The 19,265-nt window shown below is 40.1% G+C and overlaps 2 protein-coding genes across 15 annotated transcripts in view; one reads left to right on the top strand and one right to left on the bottom strand.

Moving 5' to 3' along the window:
* The window catches only part of dhx30 (DEAH (Asp-Glu-Ala-His) box helicase 30), a 138,710-nt gene that overhangs the window by 12,237 nt on the left and 107,208 nt on the right, over positions 1 to 19,265 (bottom strand). The window lies entirely within an intron of this gene.
* LOC138755671 (microtubule-associated protein 4-like) overlaps positions 1 to 19,265 on the top strand; it is a 275,424-nt gene that overhangs the window by 219,397 nt on the left and 36,762 nt on the right. For 11 of the 12 annotated variants that reach the window (XM_069922064.1, XM_069922076.1, XM_069922071.1 and 8 more), the window contains 4 exons: positions 877 to 1,077; positions 15,468 to 15,642; positions 16,732 to 16,794; positions 17,683 to 18,011. In XM_069922064.1, the coding sequence (XP_069778165.1) occupies positions 877 to 1,077; positions 15,468 to 15,642; positions 16,732 to 16,794; positions 17,683 to 18,011 (768 nt within the window). The remainder of the gene's footprint in view (positions 1 to 876; positions 1,078 to 15,467; positions 15,643 to 16,731; positions 16,795 to 17,682; positions 18,012 to 19,265) is intronic. The other variant, XM_069922074.1, reaches the window with a different exon arrangement.

Below are 19,265 nucleotides of genomic sequence, written 5' to 3'. Positions count from 1 at the left end.
TTTAACTTTCCCTCTCCTCTCTCTTCCACTCCATCACCTCACCGCTTCATCTCTTTTCTCCCCTTTTCTTTGACTGGCCCCTTCTTCTCCATCCATTATTTAAAATAAGTAAGATCATTCTTTGCAATTTTATCTTCTCACTTTCCTTTGCTTCTTATCCTTCCCCTCGATTTTCCTCTCCTCCCTCACATCCATTTTCATTGCCCCTTCATTGCTCCACTCTTTTCCCTCATTTCTCTTCTTCCTCCTCCCTCCTTCCCTTGTACTCCACTTTTAATTTTTTTCAAGCTTTATTTAAAATTCTGTTAATAATTCCCTTGAGTTGTCCATTCATGACTTGTGTTTTGAACTGACCCTGATTATGACTGGAAATTCTCCCATTTAATTTTGTAATAGTGCATTTGTGATTAAATTGAATTGAAAGATTTACTTGACTCCTGGGTTTTCTAAGTAGTAGAAACATGGCAAATGCATCTTCCATTTTTTCCTCCCTTACTCTTTCCTTACTTTCTCCAGAACCATTTACCTTAGTTCCCCTCCTTAGTTTCCTTTCCTTCCCCTCACCCCCAAGCCCCACTTGTTTCTTTCTTCCCCTTGCTTCTTTGTCACTGACCCTACTCTTCAGCCTTTGGTTCATCCTGTTCTGGCATTATTCTGTAAGGATGAGAGGTGTTGCAGGAAACCTTGATAATTATGACATTCTGGCTAATCTTTAATTTCGTGCAGTTAAAATTTGTCTCAGATCCACAGAATTTATTTTTTGTCAGCTTAAAATTATCATTAGCCATTTTTATTTTGCCTTTTGTTTGCTTTTAATTCCATGGTTCCTTTCGCACTGTCGACTTTTGTGTTATTTCCTTTCGCTGTATGTAAAAGGCGGGCACACTGACTACAAAGATCTCACCAACCAAAACTAAATCACAGCCTTCAGCTTCCCTTAAGCGACCTGCAACAGCTGCTCCGAGCCCCAATAAAAAACTAAATACATCTGCTATGACGGCAGCTACCACTGCGAAGCGACTTCCTTCTAGTCTGGCGCGGTCTTCTTCTGCAACCACTAAAGATGTCAAATCAAAGGTAAGGATGGGGAAGTGGGTGCCATATACCATTGTTTTAATTTTCCTCAATTTAATTAATTATTACCCCTTCCTTTGCTAGATGGAATCAAACTGACCTCAACAGGACTAGTAATGTATGGACTACAATTCACCTTTTTGCCTCTGAGAAGGAAATTGGAGACAAAAGGCTAAATTTATGCTTCCCATTCATTATACATTGATATTCCCTGATTCAGTTAACTTTGTCATATTCACTGGCAATTGACTTTGTCATATTCACTGGCAATTGAATCATCTGCTTTCGATTAGACACTATCATGTAAATTGCATGTGTTGTGGTACCAACTGGCCTATATGTGTGGATATGATGTAGGTCATAGAAATGTTACACTTGTATGGAAGTATTAAGGAAGAGGAAGGTTGTCAGTTTGGTGTAGATTGTGTGTGCACAGTAGAGGGTGTTTGTGTGAGTGTGTCTGAGAGTGAGAATTGAGGTAGGTTGAGGTTTGGGGTATGATGTGTGGAGAAAAAGAAAAGATTTTTGGTGACAACATCCTTTTAAGGCTTCTGGCAGACATTGCAGACAATGATATGTTTCATCAGTGATGTTTGCCTTCACTGAGATTTAGATTATGGCCACATTTTCCATTGGTTCACTATGAATCTATTTTGTCAGAATTGCATCATAAAGCAGTTGATGATTGGTAGCAGATTTTTGCAGGAGTTCAGTGCAAAGATCCATCCTCGTATGTGTCAGTAAAAGAACCAAAGATGATTTGTGGATCAGCCTTAAAAGTTGTGAAAACACAAGTGTCATCTCCTAGGGCAGTGTGACTGCTGAGTTTAGGATAACTTTGGTTATGGAGGTGACTTAAGTTAATCTTAGAGTTGAATTCACTCTGGTTGGAGACTAGGTGCAGAATTGCAGAGAAAAATTGGAAAAAAAACATCCTGGTGCAATGATGCAGTCTTGTTTTAACACCAATCTGCACTGTTTTATTGAGATCACTTCAGTGAAGATTGTGGTTTGCCTGCTATTGTAAACCTAGCATTAGATAGATATGAAAGTTATTTGGTTGTTGAATTATAAGAGAATTATCCACAGTTCCTCTTGGTTGACAAAGGCTTTAATGAAGTAGAAAAATACTGTGTAGAAAAGTCGGGGCTGCTTCCTGAATTCCCCTCAGATTTTTCATGGTGAAGGTTATGTCTCTAAATCAACAATATCCTCACAACTCTTCAAGTATTGGCAAGAAATGGTTGAGAATGATTTGACAATGACTTTCCCCTAATAGACAGTAGGGGAACTATTGCACTATTACAACCCTCTGCAATAACCACAGTTCAATTTATTTCCTTCCTTGAAGATTACTCACAATTACTCCATCTCTGATGTCCCTGGAATATCCTCCTCTTTCTACATGTAGGCAAAAAAATTGTAGATTTATGATTGAAGATACTCACCATAGAGATTTGAAACTTAAGCAAGAATGTCAATTTTTAATTCACATTCTGACATTCTTGTCATAGAATTTTGGAGCATGGAGACAGGCTTTTGTTTCAATGTACCCATGCCAACAAAGCTAGTCCTAGTTGCCTGTGTTTGGCCCATATCCCTCGAAACCTTTTCTATCCATGCTCCTATCAAAATGCCTTTTAATTATTACAATTGCACCTGCCTCTACCATTTCCTCTAGCAGCTCATTTCATATACCCACATTCCTCTGTGAAAAAAAATTACTTTTAATTTTTTCCCCTTTTAACTTTAAATCTATGCCCTCTAGATTTCCCCACCATGGGGTTGGGGGGGGGGAACCTAAGACTATTTACCATATCTATGCCGCACATGATTTTATAACCTCCATAAATTCCCCTTCAGCCTCCTAATCATCCTCTCTTTGTAATTCAAGTCTTCCAGTCCAGGTAACATTCTTGTAAATAATTTTTGCATTGGATGACTAGAACTGTGCACAATCCTCGAAGTGTAGTCTTGCCAACATCTTGTCATTCAAGAGCGATGAGCTGAGTAAGCAGCTCTGCAGTGGAATCAATGTCACTCACAGCAAAGATGGTTGTATTTTCTGTCCTTGAGAAGGTCACATTCAACCTTGGTCATCAATGGGATGCAGCCTTGGGTGTTGGACCATAGATGACTTTCACTATAAACTAGCACATGTAATATTCAGCATTTTATTAGGCCTTGTGCACTATTTGTACATGCTTTCTGCTCTTTACGTAACGTTTTATCCTGGATCTCAGCCTTTATGTAGAATTGTTACTTTTTCCTAGAGGAATGGTTGAGCTTTTAATCCAGGAATGCTTTGCATTAATTGGCTCCTGGATCTCCTGATCATTCTCATCAGTCTATCCCTAGTGTTTGCTAGAAAAGGTAAGAGCATCATCACTGTGGGCCAGTCAGTTCATTAACTGGATACTTTGCCACTCCTATTGCCTTTACCAAATTCTCGAAATCCACTTTTCCCAAACTAAAGTCGTCATCCTGTCCTAAGTCAACATTAGGTCCTAATTACATTTGGTTCATCCCCAAATACCAAGCTCACAAAATGGACTGTTCCAAATACTGTCACATAATAAAATAACCAGGCGCATAAAGTAAATCACCAAAGTTGTGATGGATTGTATCTCAGAGTAATGAAAGAAATGGCAGAAGTTGTAGAGAATGCTTTTGTGGTAATTTACCAAAATTCACTTGATTCTGGGCAGGTCCCAGTGAATTGGAAGACAGTAAACCTAAGTCAATTGTTTAAAACAGAACATAGACAAAAGGCAGGTAACAATCATCCAGTTAGTTTATCATCCATAGTTGGCAAAATGCTTGAAGGAATTGCACTAAGGAATAAATACCATAACATCTGGATAAAAATTGTTCCATCGTGCAAACACTGCATGAATTTGAAAAGTTCTTTGAGCATATAACTAGTGCATTGGATAATAGGGTGTAGGTGGGTATGATATACTTGGATTTTCAAAAGGCATTCAATAAGATTCAGCACAAATGGACAGAGTTGGAGAAATGTATTAGCGCAGATAGAGGATTGGCTAACCAATAGAAGGCAGAGAGATAGGATAAATGAGTGTTTTTCTAGTTGGCAATCAGTGTTTAGTGGAGTGCTGCAGGGATCAGTGGTGGGCAACTGTTCACATTAAACATAAATGATTTGGAATCAATACATGTTGATTGCACTAAATTGAGTGGAAAAGCAAATTGTGTAGAGGACACAGTCTGCAGAAATATATAGATAAGTGAGTGGTCAAAGGCCAGGCAGATGGAGTACACTGTCAGTAGACATGAGATCATCTATTTTGGAAAGAAAAATAGTAGACTGGGCTACTATTTAAATGTGAAAAATCACAGCATCCTGTTGGGCAGAGAGACCTGGGAATACTTGTGCATAAATTGCAAAAACTTAAGTTTCCAGATACACCAGATATACAAGAAAGCTATGGGATATAGGGCTTCGTACCAGGTTTGAATTTAAGAGCAGGGAGGTTCTGTTGTAACTGTACATGTGGGGTTCCTCCTGGAATATTGCATGCAGCTCTGGTCTCCTTGAGAAAGTGAAGGCAGTGCGGTGACTGTAGATGGCTCTCTGGGTTTATTCTGGGAATGAATGGGTTAGCTTATGAAGAAAGACTGAGTTGCCTGGGTCTATACTAAATGGAGTTTAGAAGGATGAGGGAGGATTTTCTAGAGACATATAAAATTATGAAAGGAATAAATAAGACAGAATCAGGGAGGTTGTTTTCATTGGTGGGTGAGACTAGAACTAGGAACATAGCCCCAAGAGTCAGGGGAGTACATTTAAATCAGAGAAAAAAGGGAACTGCTTCTTTCAGAGAGTTACGAATCTGTTGAATTCTCTGCCCCAAAAAAGCAGTGTAGGCTGCCTCATTGAATGTAGTTAAGACACAGATTGCTAAATTTTTGAAGGATAAGGGAATTCAGGGCTAAGTGTATCAGTAAATAGTAAGATCAGCCACAATTTTACTGCCAGATGGCCTATTCTTGCTTCTATTTCATGTGTTTTTATGTAAAGTAAACCATTCTAACTAATAACTTTTGTGGTAGAAGACAGGGCTTTCTTAGACAAGAGACTGTATGTCATTAACCTGAGGTAGAAGTCGGGAGGATGAGCCAGGGAAGATGTTAAAGACAAAATTAAAGATGTATTGGAATGTGTAGATTTAATAATAAGGGTTAGAATGATTGTGTTGAGCTTTGTACAAGAGAAATGCACAAGAATCACATTTATAGGTTTTAAAAACATAAAAACAGTTGTGAGATGCTGGTAGGAAATGTATTGCAAGAATCAGGCTTGGAGAAGACCAATTTGGATAAGGCAGATTTTAATAGAAAGCCTTTCATCTGAAGGGAGTTTATGAATATGATGAGTTGATATGCTTGAATGAATATTGTTTTTAAAACACAGCAAGAATACTTCTGTTTGGCTTATTTGTGGAAAATGTTAACATCATGTTCCATGATTTAGGAAATCAAAAACAGTCTAATGCATGTATAAACTACTGGAAGACGGGTCCACTGATCACATCATCTAAACTAGAAGATGGTAGTGTAGATAATGCCAGTCTGTATCAATTATTCTGCAGAAGGAAGCAGATTGGCAAGTTTTGAGTAGCAATCAAAGGAGACTTTTCACAGATTTTCAGCGACAACCTCCATGGGGTCAATTCCAGAGAACAGTATTCCCAGGAATTCCCAGCATGGTCGATACAAGATATACAAACAGCATCTGATTTCTCTGTGGCAAAAGCTCTATTTTCATTGTTTCATTCAAGTAACTATAATTCTGATGTTTCTTTCTCTCTGTTGGATGTGAAGGTAGATTGTAAATGATTATGTTAAACTATTTCCCACTCCTGCCTGAAGTAAATATTCCCATTTTATAAATTTGTTTGCAATTGATTTCAATGGAGTCCACACATGTCTTGCATGTTTTATCAGGATGCAGCAGGTTTTTTTTTTCTATTTTTTATTCCTTTGCTCAACCTCAAGTTATCTATTCATTTTTATTCCATGGGTTTTATCCACTTTCCTGGGTTTAAACCATCTAGCTATTCTTCATATAATGAATCAAGATGGCAAATGTTGATATGGTATTCAAACATACTTGGGTCACAACTAATATCTCAGTGGTTACCATAGTGATCAGAACAAAGAACTCAAGCAAAAAATAGATGGCCTGATTACCTCCTCTTATGAAATAAGGATGGTCAAGTGGCTAATGTGTCAGTGAGGGAGCACTTTGGCACCAATAACTATAATCCTATTAGTTTTTAAATAGCTATAAACAAAGTTATGACTGGTCCTTAAGTTAAATCACTAAATTTGGGCAAGGTCTATTTTGATAGTAGGTAAAGAGATGTTTGGCAATTAGAAGGCTTTTAAAAATGAGATAGAGAGAGATTGGGGTCAGCATGTTCCTGCTAGAGCATAGTGCAAGTCTGGGTCTATTTTAGAATCCTGGTTGTGTTTATTGTCATACAGCTAAGTGCAAGGTACATGTGCACCAAAATTCTTATTGCTATAAACTGCTACTTTTGTTGCAAAAAGCAACTTCAATAGGAGACATTATTTTACACCAGTACAGAAAGATAATAAATATCAAAAATGGATAATAATTATTCAGTTACATTTAGTGCAAGAGAAAAACAGTGGCGATTCAGTGGTATAGACAGATCTTTTTATGGTGTTGGAGTAGTTTTTGATGAGGGTAATAGAGGAGATCCAAGAGCCTGATAGCCATTGAAAAAAGACTGTTCTTGAAACAAGAAGAATGTACCTTCTCCCATAGGTAGCAATGAGGTTGCGACAAGGGTGATGTGGGTCCTTGATGATGTTGCTACCGGGAGCACATTGCAGAAATATATTCAGTGGGTGCAAGGTCAGAGCATATGATGGACCTAGCAATGTTTGCTACTTTCTGCAGCCTTCTGCCTACCTGTAAAGACTTTGATGACCTGCCAAATCACTAGAAAGTAGAGGCATTTGTATGCCTTCTTCACGTTTGTTTCAATGTGTGGACTGCAGCAGAAGTCCTCCGATTTGTACTCGTGGGAACTTGAAGGTACTAGCCCTCTCCACCTCTGCCCAATTAATGCAGACAGGTGTGTGGTCCCTTAGCCTTCTGCTTCCTAAAATCCACCATAAGCTCCTTGGTTTTTTGTTTTTTTTAATTTTTTATTTTTCACACCATAAATCACAATAGCCATGATATACACTTTTTCTTTTCCACACATTTACAGTGACTTTTTCTCCCTCCCCCCTCCCTCCTCCCAAGCCACCCCCCCATCCCCCCCCCCCTCTCATCCATTTTAGTTATACAATCTAGGTTGCATTAATTCAGTTAGACAATGTTGTCATTCAACAAAAATACACCAGAAATTCTACTGAGTCCATTCTTTTCTTTTCTTCTCCTTCCATCAACTTAGGTAATGTTTGTTCCCGGTAGGTTTTCGCTATTGTATTTAATGTAAGGCTCCCATACTTGTTCGAATATTTCAGCTCCTTGGTTTTGTTGATGTTGAGAGCAAGATTGTTGTTCTGCGACCACTCAACCAGATTCTCGACCTCTATCCAATATTCTGACTCATTATTTCCCGTTATGCCAAAAATAATGGTGCCATCGGCAAATGTTTAGATTGCATTGGAGCTGAACTTGGCTACTCATTTATGAGTGCATAGGGAACAGAGCAGGGACTAAGCACGCCGCCTTAGGTGCCCCTGTGTTGCTGGTCAGTGAGGAAGAGGTGATATTGCTGATCCACTTTGGCCAGGAAAAAGGAGGCATAAAATGTCAGATATAGGCAGCTGGGATCAAGCAAATCCCTTGAAATCAAGGGTAACTTTGGAGAGGTTGCATCCTCTTAAGAATCTGTGTTCTCTATGTATGGAGCCATGGGGGATGGGCTAGATCATAAATAAATACCACTTGTCTGCATTTACCATAGATAAGGTCATAGAAGCCAGTAAAGTTTGATGAAGAGAACAATGTTGTCCAGAAACATAATAACATTGCTAAAGAGGATGTCCTGGCAGTCTTAAAAAGTTTGATAAATGCCTGAGGATTAACGAATTGTATCTTGGGACATTGGGAGGAAGTAAGGAAAAAAACTGCTGGAGACCTGGCAGAGATTTTTGTATCTTTGTTGGCTACAGGTGTGGTACTTAAAAACTAGAAGGTAATGAATGTTGTGCCTTTATTTAAGGAGATTGGCAAAGACAAGTCAGGGCACTACAGGTCTATGAGCCTAAACTTAATTGTGGGAAATTTAGTGGAGAAAAAGGATAGAGTTGGGATAGTTAGTATGGATTTGTGTGTGGAAAATCTTGCTTCATGAATTTGATTGTTTTTTTAAGAGGTGGCCTAGGGAATTGATGAGGGAAGGTGGTCGATGTTGTCTACATGGTCCCACATGGTAGGCTGAACCAGAAGGTCAAATCCCAAGGGATCCAGGATGAGCTAGACATAGAAAATGAATTCAAAATTGTCTTGATGGCAGAAGTCATAGAATGGTGGTGGAGGTTTCTTTCAGATTGGAGGGATTTGACTTGTAGTGCCCCAGGGATCATTGTTTGTCAATATATTAATGATTTGGATGATAATTTGGTTAGTAAATTTATGGATGGCACCAAAATAGATGGTATAGTGGACGGTGAAGAATGTTGTCTAAGGTACTTTGATACTTGGAAGTATGATGTGGTAGTGATTAGTGAGACATGGTTGCAGGAGGGATGTGATTGGCAACTGAATATCCCTGGGTTTCGTTGTTTTAGGTGTGATAGAGTCGGAGGGGCAAGAGGAGGTGTGGTTGCATTGCTTGTCAGGGAAAATATTACAGCGGTGCCTAGGAAGGATAGATTAGAGGGCACATCCACGGAGGCTATTTGGGTGGAACTGAGGAGTAAGAAAGGAGAGGTTACACTTGTAGGGGTGTATTATAGACCACCCGGAGGGGACCGAGACCTAGAGGAGCAAATCTGTAGGGAGATAGTAGATATTTGTGATAAGCACAGGGTTGTAATTATGGGAGATTTTAATTTTCCACATATAGATTGGGAAACACATTCTGTGAAAGGACTGGATGGGTTAGAGTTTGTGAAATGTGTGCAAGATAGTTTTTTACAACAATATGTAGAGGTGCCGACCAGAGAAGGAGCAGTGTTAGATCTACTGTTGGCAAATGGGATGGGTCAAGTGACGGAGGTTAGTGTTGGCGAGCACTTCGGGTCCAGTGATCATAATGCCATTAGATTCAATGTCATTATGGAAAGAGAGAAATCAGGGCCAAGGATTGAGATTTTTGATTGGGGAAAAGCTAGATTTGAGGAGATGCGAAAGGACTTGCAGGGTGTGCATTGGGACAATTTGTTTTATGGGCAGGATGTAGTAGAGAGATGGAAGTCTTTTAAAGATCAGATTTTGAGAGTGCAAAAGCTGTTAGGTTAAAAGGAGGGGCAAAAGGTTTGAGAGAGCCGTGGTTTTCAAGGAATATTGGAAACTTGGTTCGAAGAAAAAGGGAGGCGTACATTAGATATAAGAAGCATGGAGTTAAGGAGATGTTTGAAAGATACATTGAATGTAAGAGGAATCTTAAGAGAGGAATTAGGAAAGCTAAAAGAAGGTACGAGAAAACTATGGCAAGCAGGGTGAAAACTAATCCAAAAGAGTTCTACAAATATGTTAATGGTAAGAGGAAAGCTAGAGACAAAATTGGTCCCTGAGAAAATCAGAGCGGAAAACTGTGTGTGGAGCCTAGAGAAATGGGGGAGATATTGAACAGTTTCTTTTCTTCGGTATTCACTAAGGAGAAGGATATTGGGAGATGTGAGATAAAAAAAGCAAATTGGGTAAATATGGGGAATATAGAGATTACAAAAGGTGTAGTTTTAAGGCTTTTGAAGAATATAAAGGTGGATAAGGCTCCGGGACCAGACGGGATCTTCCCCAGGACATTGAGAGAAGTGAAGGAGGAAATAGCAGAGGCTCTGGCGGTAATTTTCCAAATGTCATTAGATATGGGGATAGTGCCGGAAGATTGGCGCATTGCGCATGTGGTTCCGTTATTTAAAAAGGGTTCAAGGAGGAAGCCTGGCAACTATCGGCCTGTAAGTTTGACGTCTGTGGTAGGTAAATTAATGGAGAAAATTCTTAGAGATAGTACTTATAAACATCTGGATAGACAGGGTCTGATCAGGAGCACTCAACATGGATTTGTGGGAGGAAGGTCATGTTTGACCAATCTGATTGAATTTTTTGAAGAGGTGACTAGGAATGTGGATGAGGGTAGCGCAGTGGATGTTGTCTATATGGACTTCAGTAAGGCACCACATGGAAGGTTAGTTAGGAAGGTGCAGTCTTTAGGTATAAATTTTAAGATAGTCAAATGGATTGAACATTGGCTGAAAGGGAGAGGCCAGAGAGTGGTAGTGGATAATTGTCTGTCAGGTTGGAGGCTGGTGACCAGTGGTGTGCCTCAAGGATCTGTATTGGGCCCATTGTTGTTCGTTATATACATTAATGATCTAGATGATGGGGTGGTGAATTGGATTAGTAAATATGCAGACAATACTAAGATAGGTGGAATAGTGGATAATGAAGAAGGTTTTCAAGGATTGCAGAGGGATTTGGGCTGCTTAGAAAAGTGGGCTGAAAAATGGCAGATGGAATTTAATGCTGATAAGTGTGAGGTGCTTCATTTTGGTAAGAAGAATCAGAATAGGACATACGTGGTAAATGGGAGAGCATTGAGGAATACAGAAGAGCAGAAAGATTTAGGAGTAACGGTACATCGTTCCCTGAAGGTAGAAACTCACGTGAATAGGGTGGTGAAGAAGGCTTTTAGTATGCTGGCCTTTATCAATCATTGCATGGAATATAGGAGTTGGGAGGTGATGTTGAGATTGTATAAGACGTTGGTGCGGCCTAATTTGGAGTTCTGTGTGCAGTTCTGGTCGCCTAATTATAGGAAGGATATAAACAGAGTGGAGAGAGTGCAGAGAAGGTTTACCAGAATGTTACCTGGGTTTAAGCATCTAGAGTATAGGGAGAGATTGGACAGATTAGGTCTTTATTCTTTGGAGCGTAGAAGGTTGAGAGGGGATTTGATAGAAGTATTTAAGATTATGAAAGGGATAGACAGAGTGGATGTGGATAGACTATTTCTGTTAAGAGGAGGAAAGATTAAAACAAGAGGACATGAGTTAAGAATTAAGGGGCAGAGGTTTAGAGGTAACATGAGGGGGAACTTCTTTACTCAGAGAGTGGTAGCCGTGTGGAATGATCTTCCGGGAGAAATAGTGGCGGCGGAGTCAATTGTATTATTTAAGAAAAGGTTGGACAGGTATATGGATGAGAAGAAGATGGAGGGTTATGGGCATTGAGCAGGGAGGTGGGACTAGAAAGGGGTCTTTGGTTCGGTGCGGACTAGAAGGGCCTAATGGCCTGTTTCCGTGCTGTAATTGTTATGTTATGTTATGTAACAACAGGATCTACGTCAAATGGGAAAGTGAAAAAAGTGGCAGATGGAGTTTAACTCAAAGAAGTGTAAAGTGATTCATTTTGGAAAGTTAAAATAGGGCAGAGAATAAAGAGTGAAGGCTGGGCCCTAGGATGTTTTATAGAAACAAGAGACATAGGAGTACATGTACATAGTTGCCTGAAAGAGACAACACAGATAGGGTGATGAGGAAACCATGCTGAATGCTTGCCTTTATCTGTCAGATTTTTGAGTGCAAGTGTTAGGGAGCCATCTTCTAGTTGGTGAGGTGGCACCTGGAGAATTGTGTGTAGAAAGAATATGATTAGTCTCGAGTGCAGTTCACAAGGATGTTGCTAGAAATTAAGGGCTTGAGTTTTAAGGATAAGGCTGGATAGACTGGAACTATTTTCTGTGGAATGTAGAAGAGTTAAGATTGAGAGGTTTACTACATCATGATGGGCATAGATGAGGTGGATGGTCACTTTCTTTGCCAGTATAGGAGAATGTAAAACAAGAGGTCAGAGATTTAAGAGAGGGGAAAGATTTGAAAAGGACTTGAGGGGCAATTCTTTACACATAGAGGGAGGTTGGTCTGTGGAATAAGCTGCCTGAGGAAATTACAGAAGCAGGAGAAATTGCAATGTACAAAAGACATTTGGACAAGTACATGAGTAGAAAATGTTTGGAGGGATATGGGCCAAAGTTGGCAAATGAGATCAGTTCAGGTCAGCACGTTGATCTGCATGGGTGGGTTAGATGAAGGGACTCTTTCCTTGTTCTGTGACTTTATTGTCATCTGATTGTACATGTATTGTAAGTAATACAACCCGACAAAACAGCTCATCCAGACCATGGTGTACACACCCCCCACACAAACACGCTCCCAATCCCCACAAGCACGCTCCCAACCCCCTCACACATGCTCCCAACCCCTCCACAAACGCCCCAACCCCCACACACACACGCTCCCAACCCCCACACACACACGCTCCCAACCCCCACACACACACGCTCCCAACCCCCACACACACACACGCTCCCAACCCCCACACACACACACACGCTCCCAACCCCCACACACACACTCTCCCAACCCCCACACACAAACTCCCACCCCCACACACAAACTCCCACCCACACACACAAACTCCCACCCCCACACACAAACTCCCACCCCCACACACACTCCCACCCCCCCACACACAAACTCCCACCCCCACACACACAAACTCCCAACCCCCCACACTCACTCTCTCACCCCCCACACTCACTCTCTCACCCCCCACACTCACTCTCTCACCCCCTACACTCACTCTCTCACCTCCCTCTCTCACTCTCTCACCCCCACACTCATTCTCCCATCCCCCACTCTCACTTCCCATCTCTCCACAATCTCCCATCCCCCACACTCACTCTCCCATCCCTCCACACTCTCCCATCTCCCACTCACTCTCTCACCCCCACACTCACTCTCCCATCCATCCCCCACACTCACTCTCTCACCCCCCCACACTCTCCCATCCCCCACACTCACTCTCCCATCCCTCCACACTCTCCCATCCCTCCACACTCTCCCATCCCTCCACAAACTCCCATCCCCCACACTCACTCTCACCCCCCACACTCTCCCATCCCCCACACTCACTCTCCCATCCCTCCACACTCTCCCATCCCTCCACACTCTCCCATCCCTCCACACTCTCCCATCCCTCCACACTCTCCCATCCCTCCACACTCTCCCATCCCTCCACACTCTCCCATCCCTCCACACTCTCCCATCCCTCCACACTCTCCCATCCCCCACACTCACTCCCTCATCCCTCCACAAACTCCCATCCCCCACACTCACTCTCTCATTCCCCCACACTCACTCTCCCATCCCTCCACACACAATCTCCCATCCCCACACTCACTCTTTCACCCCCACCCACACTCTCCCACCCCCACACAATCAAGATGTCCTGGAACCAGCTACAGAGAGGAGAACTGAGCCCCAGCAAAGACAGTTTATCCATCAGCCCCTGCAGACCTGGTTGCTCTTCTCCCAGCAGCACAAAACCCAGAAGTAATGTGCAGACTATAATTAGCAATTTTAAAAATAGAAATTGAACTTATAAAATTACATTTATATGGTTTAGCATTTGGAAGGCCAGCTTATCCTTGAAGAATAAGATTGAGAGCTCAGTATTTTGGATTAAGGGCTTTTAGATAAGAAAGAATTGGAATAGAAAAAGGTTGAGGTAACATTTTACAAAGTTCTTATACCTTAAAGGATATATGTTAGTAAGATGAACAAATGGAGTTATATGATCATCTGAACAGCTAAAAAGGGGCAACCGCACTGCTAGAGTATATTGCAGACTCTAGTCATAGTAAGATAAAAAGGCAGATGTGTGCATATTTCTGACAAGTACAGAAATTACTAGGTAGTAACAAAATAAGATTTCAACCTCCTTAAAATTATCTGTGCGTAATGTACAAATTGTGTTGTAATTTTAAACTATTTTAAATCTATATGCAGCAAAATCAACAATAGACAAGATTATGGGATGGGAATGAGCCTTGGCAGATGGAAGAGATAGCAGTGAGGGTGCATCATCGAGGTAGCAATCAGAATTCATTCATATCTGAAATGGTTCTGGAAAAGGGCAAAGATTAAACTTGCTAAAGTGGGTTAATTTAACTCTGCTTGAAATATGTTTTAGGAACAATAAACTGGAAATGGCAGTGGGGCACATTTAAAGAATAGTTGGCTCCTCATTCTATTATAATTGATTGCTAGTAGTATTTGAAGAATTTTTGAGGATATGCCAGGAATAGTTAAGATATTTTGACTCTTCCCAAAGTAACATTTGGCCAGTTTACAAAAATAAGAAATGTAATAGTGAATTAATATTCTTGCAACTATCTATTAAATCATTATTAAGCCAAGGTTCTGTCTTCCTGACCTAGGATTCACATGGATATTAAAATCTTATTGCAAAATTTGAAGGCGCAACAATTTTTCACCATTTGCGCCAACGTTAGTCCTTCACATAGCACCGCCATAGATTAATTGCCATTTAGCACATCAAACATTTACTTAATCGAGCAATCCTATCAGACTCATTTCTCTAGAATCTTCACAACAAAAATTACCAGTAATTTAATGTACCATTTATCTCACTAATGTTTGTTGGCTTCTAATGCATGCAAGGTGGCTGCTTCATGTATTTTCAAAATTCATTGTGCTTGACATTATTTTAATAGTCTGTGAACTATTTTGATATGCTTGAGATGATTTGAGATTTTGTAAATGCAGAATGCACTTTTCATCATCCAGCTTACCTCTATTTTATCTCATTGTGATACTACATAACAGTTACAATAAATACTCTAAATATGCTGCAATAACAGGGAGCCCATTTTAATTTCACACACATTCCCACACTGTGTCGTTCCATGTACTACCAAACTGGGGCTACCTGCAAATTGTAACATTTAATATTCTGTCTAAGTACTCTCTAACCAGACAGCATTAACGTTGACCTCCAGTTGTTAAACCCCTCCTTCAAGTCCCTCTCTTTCTTGATCCTTCTATCCTCCAGCTCTCCATCCCTTCCCATTCAGAGAACTGCTCCCTTCTATCAATTCTCAGGTTTTTTTTCTTCTACCCTCTTACCCATATCCACCTATGACCACTTAACTGTTGGCCTGTACTCCTCCCCTGCCCCTTCCTCCTCTCCTTTTCTCTTCCCACCCTTTTATTCAAGCACCTGTCTTTTTTTTGTTCATACCTTAAAGAAGGGATCAAGCCCGAAACGTTGGTTGCCCTTTACCTGCTGACCTGCTGAGTTTATTCAGCACTTTTGTGTATTGCACTGAAAATGCTGTTTATTATTTTTGCAGGCAACTGAGGTGAAGAGTCCAGTGAAGCCTCCCTCATCTAGACCACCATCTGCAGGTGTGACAAAAACATCCAGTAACACTACTGTTAAGAGCAGTACATCACTGCAAAAGGTGGCAACTACTGCTGGATCAACTCCGAGAAATACTACACTTTCTACACCGAGGAGACCAACGTGTATGTTTTTTTAAAAAATAAAAATCATATAATTGGCACTTGAAGGGACATTGCATTCTGTAAGCAAGCATTCTTTTTAATGGTATTCTGGATTCTGTTTTGTCATGTAATGATGCGTGAACATTTCCTCCTATTGTGGTTTTGTGTCAATGTGTTTCAGCAACTGAAACTAGCTTTCATTTGCTAATTGATTGTCCTAAACAGAAGGTGCCTGATGAATTTTTAAAAATAGAGTTCTAAAGATTTTCTAAAGATTTGCTGTCTTTGACGATGTTGTACTATGATTTCAGATCTATTGAGTGCCTGAGCTAAGAAAAAGTCTTTGCGCTCTCCAGTTGCATTTGGAAATAATTCCAAACTGTTTCTATCTATGTGTCTTTATCAAACCGTTGGTTGTCTCTCCCAAACTGATGATCAGTATTGGCATGTTACAAATATGGAATCCTCTTCAGGCTGATTCAACTAATGATTCATAAAAACCATAAGATATAGGAGCAGAAGTAGGCCATTCGGCCAATCGAGTCCACTCAATTTTTCCATGATGAGTTAATCCATTCTCCGTCTCAGCCCCACTCCACTGCCTTCTCGTAACCTTTGATACCCTGACTATTCAGATGCCTATCAATCTCTGGCCTAAATACACCCAACAACTTGGCTTCCACAGCTGCCCCTGGCACCTAATTCCAGAGGTTCACCACTCTCTGACTAAAGAAATTCCTCTGCATCTCTATTTTAAATGGCATTCTTCAGTCCTGAAGTTGTGCCCTTTTGTCCTTAACTCCTCTACCATGGGAAACAGCTTTGCCACATATACTCTGCCCAGGCCCTTCAACTCATGAACACTGATTAGAGATGGGCTCGATAATCTCAATTCTTTGATCTTGCACCAACCAGTTGCATGATGTGACAATGTCTAGCCTCTGAGCAATTCTGTGTGGGGACATGGGAGAAAATCTTTCAAGGTGCTACATTTCCTACCAAAACCAACAAAAAGTCGAAGTTTAGTAGAGTTGGGATAAACAGTTAAAAAAAAGTTAGTACCTGACTGGTAAGAATGTTATAACTGTTTACATAACATTTTAATTTCAGCTATCAAAACTGAACCAAAATCGACAGAAATGAGGAAGTCACTGTCTGCAAAGTCTCCCTTGGGTAATTTATATTCATTTGAATACTTTTTAAAAATTTCCATTTCATTTTGTTTTTTATGCACCTCCTTACCTCTTTGCCAACATCCTTGAGACCAACAGTTTTGCATTAGCTGATAATTATACTCCTTTTAACACTCAGGAATGTATTTCAGATGCCCTCTACTGTGTTTAAATTGACATTCTCGTGTGAGTCTGGAGTGTGATGCAATTCATTGTGCTGCTGCTGTAGCTTTAACTAACATCCTTGTATGTGGTTTCATACACAGTTCCTGCTTAGTGATCAGATTTTCTCCCCTCTTTCCCATGAGTTAGCCATACAACAGCAAATTACATTCCTCTCATCTTTTGGATTAACTTTCCATGTACTACATCTACCTAATGGTAAGGACTAGGGTAATCCTGGAGTTCAGATCTGATTTTTCAGTTACCCATAAATAAACACAATCGGTCAAGTATTAAGCTGAATGTAGATATACACCAGTGGCTTTCATATCACTTAATATTAGTTGAAGAACTGACCACATATTTTTTCTTTTTTTTTTGGACTTTATTTTTTGATATATTAGCTTCCATGTAAGTGATCATGTGCATGGGATCCTCAATGTGCCTTGATCCTCAATGGAAAGGGGGAAAGAGGTCCTCAATTTGAATATCTCATGAGTCAATTCAAGAGACAGAAGAATGTTTGCTTGGTGAAAAGCTGTTGAGCGGTCAGAGGATGCACAAATATAGTGTTTTCTACTTTGAGGCTTCTTGACTATTTAATTGTCGTTGTGCTGTTCACTGTTTTGAAATCATTTCATAATTCCACACAATTAACTAAATTAATCTGATATAAGAACATTTTATATTTGTCAAGTGAATAGCTTTTTTTTTGTTTTGATCTTAGGTGAGACTGGTCGCCCAAAGGCTGCTACCACAACTCCTATAAAGAGCACTGGTGCTTCCCCAAGTACACCAAGCACACCTTTTGGCGTGAGTAGTCCAGGAACTCCTTCATCTAGCACCTCTCGGGCACCCAGAACATTGGCTCTGAAGACAACAGCAGCTTCTGAGGCCAAAAGAGTGATACCTGTCCCTCGCGTTCCCTCGAAAACCACTGTAGCAGCAGGTCAAAAGCAGCCACGACCAGCCAGTGCTCCAGCTCCAGATCTAAAAAACATCAAATCGAAAATTGGATCCACAGATAACATCAAGCACCAGCCTGGAGGGGGGAAGGTAAGTGGTTGCCTATTTGAAGAAAAAGGAATGCCAGTTGTTTGATTCAAATGCACTTAGATCAAGTTGGTTGGGGATTTAAGCAAGTGGAAAGCACTGGAAACTTGAAATGAGAAAATGTCAGTGGAGAAGGCAGCTTTCTCTGTTCATCAAAGCTCAAACCTGTAACATACTAATTCTCCCATTTTAAAAAATTGCATTAATGTATGATTATCTGTGTCCTTGGGATGCTGCATAATGCAGAACTTTTACTTAACATTCCTGTAATATAGGAATTTTTGAACGTGCAGCTGTATTTTAGAAGTTGGTAATAAATGTGTCACTACTTATTCTAAATATTCATTATTGTTCATAAATTCCTCCTCATTAATTTTGTACTCTTTCTCATTGAACTTGCTCATCTTCCTAATTTAATATTTTATGCATTTCATTGAATTTGAGCTTTCTTCCAATTGTATTCTGCTTGCTCCTTTTTTGTTTAAGCAAGCACATGTAGATATGTATTACTTCTGGAGATTTGTATACCGAATATTTTGGCAAATAAGTTGAGTCGTGAAACCCTAAAAAAAATTCTCAAGAGGGGAGGGGTTGACTTGTACATCGGATATAACATAAAACCATTAAAATGAGGCTGAAAAGGGGTGGTCGACCTATCTTCCGGTTGATTTATATGCCAAAATATATAGTACTTCTGAAGGAAAATTGTCACTCAATATTAAAAGGATAGATTACATTTAATTGCCAAGTTTGGCCTGAAAAGACAGCCCCAGCATGATGCTGATGAAGGTAGCTGCTCTGCTCAAGGTGTCATTTCTCCTCATTCAGATGCTGAATTAACCTTTATTTTAATGTTGCTAACTCATTGGGTGTTTAATTCTAGTTTAACTATTCTGACAATAATCTAGCTTTCAGTTACACTATCACAGCAAAGCCCGTAGCCCAGATTGTGACGCATACTCACCATTTTTGTTAACTAACCTCACTGTATGTTTTTAATTCATTTATAAATTGTGCAGTGTAGCCTATGCAATCAAATGAAGTTTCAGCAAAATTAAAATCTATAAATATGAAGTTGATTGCTTTTGAGTCTTGGAAAGAGGTAGACAGAATTTCCTACAAGGGATCTATATTAGGACTGCTGCATGAGAGTGTTAATTAGTAATCTTGAAGTAAAAGATACTCTTGGGATTATAATAGGATAGTATTTTTTGTTCAATTTTTGAGCATTGGTCATTAAATCTTAAGCACATAAAA

The sequence above is a fragment of the Narcine bancroftii genome, chromosome 2 (genome assembly GCF_036971445.1).
Source record: "Narcine bancroftii isolate sNarBan1 chromosome 2, sNarBan1.hap1, whole genome shotgun sequence".
In the NCBI taxonomy this organism is placed as follows: Eukaryota; Metazoa; Chordata; class Chondrichthyes; order Torpediniformes; family Narcinidae; genus Narcine; species Narcine bancroftii.
The sequence above is the reverse complement of the archived record's forward strand: the minus strand, read 5'-3'. Positions and strand labels throughout refer to the sequence as shown.